General features: G+C 27.7%; 1 protein-coding gene across 2 annotated transcripts in view; it reads right to left on the bottom strand.

Moving 5' to 3' along the window:
• Positions 1-3511, bottom strand: part of LOC122268225 (peroxisomal sarcosine oxidase) — a 41397-nt gene extending 37886 nt beyond the window's left edge. The window contains exon 1 of one of the 2 annotated variants that reach the window (XM_043054641.2): positions 2732-3511. In XM_043054641.2, coding sequence (XP_042910575.1) covers positions 2732-2833 — 102 coding nt within the window. In that variant the 5' untranslated portion in view covers positions 2834-3511. The remainder of the gene's footprint in view (positions 1-2731) is intronic. The other variant, XM_043054642.2, reaches the window with a different exon arrangement.
• Positions 3512-7036: the final 3525 nt, after the last annotated feature.

Genomic DNA, 7036 nt, shown 5'->3' with positions numbered 1-7036 from the left:
ATGTTTATTCAGAGAAAGTACGTTTTTGTGTCTGATTTGGTAACTTAATTAATAGTTAGCACTAATTAATTAGCATATTTGAGGTCACCCCCGGGAACCATTAAGATTGACTTTTAGTTCGTGAAAATCCGATCATTAGAACGAAAGTTATTCAGGGTGATATCTTTTTTTTTTGCGGACTGTACATCATTTGTGGATGGCCCCTAATGGAATATTTGTTTGTGGCTGTCTATTGGAACAAAAAAAATTCAAAGCTTGGTCTTATATCTGACAGTTTCTGTCTAACATCAAGTTTCTTATCTAAGATCAAGTCCGGCATATATACACAACGAGGTAACTGTCAAATCTGTCGTTGTTGAAAGTTATTTCGTTGGTTAAGTAGTGAAAGATTGGAGGGAGGGATACCAGCTCAGGTGCTGATCACGACATCTGACTGTTGTTCAAAATTACTTTCGCATTCCTACCATAGCCATTATAAGATAGAACCCTAAAAATGGGTTAGGTGCTTGACCATGGTTGAGTGTTCATTTTAATGATGTCATCAAATTTAATTTTCTCGTAAAAAGCTACAGAGAAAACCGTAAAATGTATCAGCAAACATTGAAGCTAAGACTTAAACAATTTTAGCATGGCTTTATATTTATCATTTACAATGAAAATGTTGACACACAGTGGCATACCCAAGAGAGAGATTGGGTTTTAAAACCACTCTATACCCGGAAGAAATGATCGTCCAGAATTGAATGCGTTGCCAATCGACCGTAAGAAATATTGAACTTTTCCGTGGAAACACAGAAATAATTCCTTGGAACAATGCAAACTTTAACACAGTGCTTAAAAAAAGCAGCATTCTTGCAATTTTTCTGTAAATAAAAATTAAATAAATGAATTTCAAATGTTATTTCTATTGCTCCTATCTTAATTTATCAAAAGAAGGCAGCTATTACTAACTAGAAAGTGCAAAGTGATAATTTAAAAAAAAAATTTTTTTTAATTATTCGAAAGTACGAATGATTTTAATGAAAGAAACAGAAAATTAAAAGGTTGGTAAAAAAGAATGAATTGAAACAATTAAGTCAGATTGATTGAAAACACGATTCAGTAAAAGCATTGGTACATGTTTTGAAACCTATCAGATGGATTTGAAAAATCTTGAATTTAAATTATTTCGATGCATTATTAGACTCACCAAATAATTCTCACTGTCCCTTCAGTTAACAAGTGCCTCTTTTTTAATTAATTCTGTTTATTTTCTATACTACGCCTTTGATCATTTTGTTCCTTAACAAATTTTCCATAACAAATGTAAACTATAGATCTTGATTTTATTTTTGTGCAATCTGCCACGAATGCCGAAATTTCCAAACAAAATATGAGAGAAGTGGATGAAAAATACTAAGAACTGTTCATCAAAATTGGAAAAATTTGAAATAAATTTAAAACTGAAATCGCCAGATCACATTCTACCTATCGGGCAACATTGATAAGCACTATTACTGCAGATAGGAACAGTACTAAAACACTCAATTTTTCTTTTCCTTTTTTTTTTTTTACATTGAATTTTAAAATGATAGATTTGCAAAAAATTCAAATTTACTACAGTCATTTCAACTGTGAATATCAACCTAAGACAGAAATTAGATCGATTTGGTTGAAACAACAGAGATAGTTGTTGACTTTTAGGCAGAGGGGTGCGATTGTTCTTGTTTTCCAGTGACGCCATCTATGGCCAAGAATTCGACTCTCTGTTGGGCTCTCCCGGCACAACAGAGATAGTAACGGAGTTATATGATTACCACTGGTGTAAAAACTTTTTAACAAGTTTCATTTTTTCCAAAAGAAAAATTGTTAAACGCTATCGAAGTAATTTGCCTTTGTAGCAAGAATCTTTAAACTGAGATACACTTATAACCAGTGAAAACACACAATAATAAAAACTTATTTTCAATGAAAAAATTTTCGAACTTATTTTTGAGTAATTCTTTGTTTGGACTGAAGACAGATTAATGTGCTTAGCCTTCAAACAGACATGTATAGTTATCTGAAGAAGGTAATTTAAATCACTTGACTGAAAAATCATGATAAAAATTTTTTTTAGTTTCTTTCTTATAAGCTGCATTTTATTAAATAAAATATTTCGTATTGCTATTACATCATACGAAATATTTTATTTTCTGTAAATTAATAGTTATTAATTTACAGACGCAATTCAAGAATTACATTGTGAAGTAGATTATTATTTAAAAACATTCATAATTTAATCGTCATATGAAAAATGTATAACAATCAGTTTCAAAATCCCATCCAGAAAAGTTTCCCGGCTACGCCTTGATGGGACAAATTTAATTATTCATTCATTTTAGAAAAAATGCTCACAAAGTATGCAATTTTTATCAAAAATAATACTAAAAATAGAACAGAACAAATGAAATACGAGAAAAATAAATTAACTTTTCCTATGTTGTAATAATGCAATAATTTTTCGTTAACTATTTAAAATTTCACCAGCATAAATAACAAATAATCAAATAACATTTACTAATTCTAACAACTATTCGCACACCATGTAATTTAATTAATTTCTAGCTTTCTTTTAATCCCTTATTTAAAAGATTTATTTTTTCTTACATCAAAATGAGATCTCGAGATAACTTATTTTCTCTTCAGCTAAAAAAATGTAATTATAAGAAAGAAGAGATATAAATCGTCTGAAAGTAAATAAATCACATACCTGTTCCAATAAAAGAACATTTTTTCCAAGCAACGCAAGCTGATAAGCTGTCCATGACCCCACAATTCCAGCACCAACGACCACGTGATCATACATTGACATTAGCTTAGAATCAAGAAAATTTTTAAGGAATAACTATAGCAAACAGTGATAGTGACATAAATTGATCACTTTGTTTGAACTTTGGATACAGTAAAAACGTGGAAAGTGACGTTTATTCCAAGAAAAAAAATTTAATTGGTTTTTGGAAAGGTATTTATAATTTGAAAATAAATTGGTTAGTACGATTTTAAAGATTTTAATTAATGCGTAGATTAATAAATAGCAGAATTTCTATGACCGAAATAAATTAACAAAATTACTTGATTATAACTCCTGGTGAGAATTAGATAAGGGTTTTTAGAGATAAGAATTGATAACTTTACTTATCTGAAATTTAGAGTAAGAGTTTCGAACAAAAGCAAACCTTTTTTATTTCCCTCACTAGTAGTAAATAATAAAATGATTAGTAAATTACAAAGTTTGAATTATCGGAACTGCACCTTTACCAAATGTTTATATTTTTTATAACCTAAGAATAAAAATTTCTATTATTAGAATAAAGGAATTCTATCATGCTGGATAGAAGATTTCAATTTTATTGATTTCAATTTCGCGAAAAATGACATGATCAATTACGTTTCACTAGTGAACTTAAAGGGAGAAAGTTAAGTCAAATTTTTGACACAACTAAAACGAAAAACTTAAAGATGTAAACATTTTCGAAGACGAATAAGGAGTGGGGAAATTGCCTTAGTGATAGACCTCAAAATTGCTGCTCCTTTTTTTTTTTTTTTTTTTTTTTTTTTTNTCTTACTTTTTCTCTTTGTTTTTTTTTTTTTTTTTTTTTTTTGTGTCTGTGTGTTCGAGGTGAAAGTTTGAATTATTTGCTCCTTTTTATTCTATATGCAGAACGTAATTATAAAGAAAAACTATTTTCTTCTTTTTAGTAGTCTGTCAGTTACATTTCTTTTTTTCTTTTCTTTTTTTTTTTTTTTAAATGTAGGAAAGAAGTTAGGATATCATTTGGTGATAAAATCGAGATAAATAATGCTTACAACATTCAAAAAAAGAAAAAAAATTGTAACTTGTTCTAAGCACGGAGCTACAGTTGCTCAGTTGCAAAGTGGTCTAAATTTTAATCATTCCTAAATTCTATTTGGAAATAAATTCTACGGAATAAAATTTAAATTGTGCTAACTTCATTTGTTTCTGCCAGGAAGCGATGGCACCCTGTATTGCCTGCCTGCAAAAAGGTCCAGTTGAGATTTGAGCATTTTAAGTAGTTGGAAAGTGGGCATAATTCTGTTAGCGATAAATTCTGCTCATAACGTTAAGGAACAATTGAAACTTGTATTTTAATCAAACACAGAGCTCCGCTTCAGATTTAAGCACCCTAAAAAGTAGGAATGAGGACGAAACTTAATGACGATAGATTCCGTTCAGCAATAATATAATATCACAATAAATTCTTCTTATAGCGGTCTGAAACGATAGAAACCTGTATTCTCATTCAGAACCTAGATCTAGTTAGCAGGTTGGAAAGTGGTTGAAACTTTTATTAAAAAATTCAAATTCCTCACAAGTGAAAGCGAATTATTAAAACTGTAATAAAAAAGTGAGCAGAAAATTAGGAAGAATTACATAAAATTAAGCAATTGAAAAGACATTTACGTCACACATCACGTGAACGGCTCATTGTCAATATTCATTATGATTCGTATCTGTATGTAGTATTGAAAGTATCAGTATCTGTATGTAGTGTCGAAACTATGCTTTTGTTTACGAAAAATATTCTAATATCCAAAGTTTCAACCATGAGTTTTCTTGTCTTCTAAAATGTAAAATTACAAACATTACAAACTAAATTCTAAAATTACATAACTTAATAACTAAAAAAAATAAAACGTATGGATTGGTTATTTAACATAAAATAAAAACACAATATCTTAAGAATTAAAATAATAGGAAATACAATCCGTTACATTTAAAAAGTCAAGATGAATTTTTTTTAACTTGTCTGTTTTCCTAATTTCTTGGATTCTCTAGAAAAGTCTGGTTTCGTCGGAATCCATATCAAATTTAAAAATAAATAAATAAAGTAATAAAATTAAAAGAACTGACTTAAAAAAGAATTAAATATAATTTTGAAATTTACATTTTCTGAGTCATTTTTGCAACCTCACTTAATTTAAAATTTGTTAAGCAAATATGATTTCATGAAAAAATACATTTTTCATAATAATTAATTGTGTTTATTAATTTTTTTAATAATTATAAGAACTTGTGAATTACATAATTGAAAGTCTTGCGGCAATATTAATTATTTACAACACAACTTAATTAAATACATATAGTATATATAAAACAATGCTTCGTAGCATTAATAATTGGTTTCTAACAATTGTTTAATGGAATTAACAACAATGAATAATTAAAAAATATTTTTTATTTGAAAATTCAACATTTTCGCACTTTAAAATAGTATCTTATGGTAGCATTATTAGCTTTTCTTATATCATTACAACAACTTTAAGAACATTTCGTAGCAGTAAATTTGATTATACTTGTGTTGGTGAAATCTCAGAAAATTACTTTTAGTAATTACTATAAAAATGCTTAGGTTACTTACGAGTTCAAGACTAATTCACAGATGAGGTGGGCAATAATTAGTTCAATGCCCTTTAAAAAAAATCTACTTAGTCTTTTCGAAATTATTTTAAAATGTTCCTTTTATATGATTCCATAATTCTTTTTTAATCTTTTAAAAAATTTATTCATAGCTTTCTGAAATCAAAAACAAAAAATATAATATGATCAAAAAGTACTTTTTTACATTTGCATAGCAAATTACATTACAAGTTATTGCACTTACATAACATAAACAATTTCGCATAAAAATATTATATATGTCCTCACTTACTCAATAGATGGCACCATTTGTCAATATTTTTCCTAAAGCACTTCAATATTATTTCTTATCGGAAAAGTTATTCCAAACAGAAATAAATAAAATAGTTTTATTCTCCTTTCGAAATTTCTCATTTTTTGTCATTCCTCTCAATTTTTCAAGTACCTAATACTATAAATATATATATAGTTTTTTTTTCTTCTTTAATCTGGCAATCATCCAAAGCGAGCAGAGGCATGATGAATAATATTTACAATTCTTCGAGAGAAAAAATAAAAATAATCTCGCATTGAACTTTTTTCGAAAACTCTTTTTCATCTTTTTATTCCATTTCTATCCAGTAAATTGCCGTTTGGACGTTTGCCATCTTTAATGTTTGCCATTTTTATTTTCCACCGCGTCTAATTTACTTGTTCTTGCTTATGTTAATGACGTATTTTACGAGTTATTTTTTTTTTTATTTATCAATATTTTTTTTTTACCTTCTTCAATTTATTGCAAACGATCTTTTTTTTTTATTGGAGAAAAGGGGGAAAAAGTAAAGAAATTTTTCCCCTGCTATTTAAATTTTCGTGATTTTTGACTTCACGTTGCTTCCAATAAAAAAATAATTTTTAATGACCCTGTTTGAAACGTGTTCCATTTATTGTATTTTGATCTGAAAACTGAGACGAAATTGCGATATTAAAAATGTTTCATTGATGATAAGATTGGCGTTCTTGATTTCACGGAGATTACTTTTTGATGATGATTCTTTCGAGCCGGTGATTATCTTTTGGCTTGTTACTTATTTCTAAATAACGTTGTACTGTTATTAAAAATACGTATTTTATAATATTTTGAAAATTCAATTTCAACACAATCATAACAATTAGTGTATCTAACATTTGACATGCTGTTTGTATGTTCTAAAAGTTTCTATTCTATTTTTTTTTAAAGTTATTAAGAATATTAAAAAAAAATAAATAAATAAAAATTATTATTAAACGGGAAGAAAAATCAACAAGGGAACGTCACCATATTGAATTTAGTGCAGTATACTTTTTCAACGTTTTAAATGATTTTTGTAGTTTTTCAGCTGGAAAATTGTTTTCTTAACATTCAATATTAGGTAGGGAGATTTATTTTTAAAATTTTTTATTTAGTTGGGTATATTTTTCAACCAAATAAATCATATTTTCGATTCACAACACAATTGCAAAATAACAAACAATAAAAGCTCATAGATAACCAGTGGTTCAGTTAGACGGGAACATAATTTTTTTTCTTTTAGATTACATGTTTTTTTTATTTTTTAGATACTTCACAGCAACTTATATTTTATTTTCAATGTCTACAACTAGGCAATCTCAAGT

This window comes from Parasteatoda tepidariorum, chromosome 2 (assembly GCF_043381705.1).
Source record: "Parasteatoda tepidariorum isolate YZ-2023 chromosome 2, CAS_Ptep_4.0, whole genome shotgun sequence".
NCBI lineage: Eukaryota > Metazoa > Arthropoda > Arachnida > Araneae > Theridiidae > Parasteatoda > Parasteatoda tepidariorum.
This window is presented reverse-complemented; position numbering and strand designations above follow the sequence as displayed.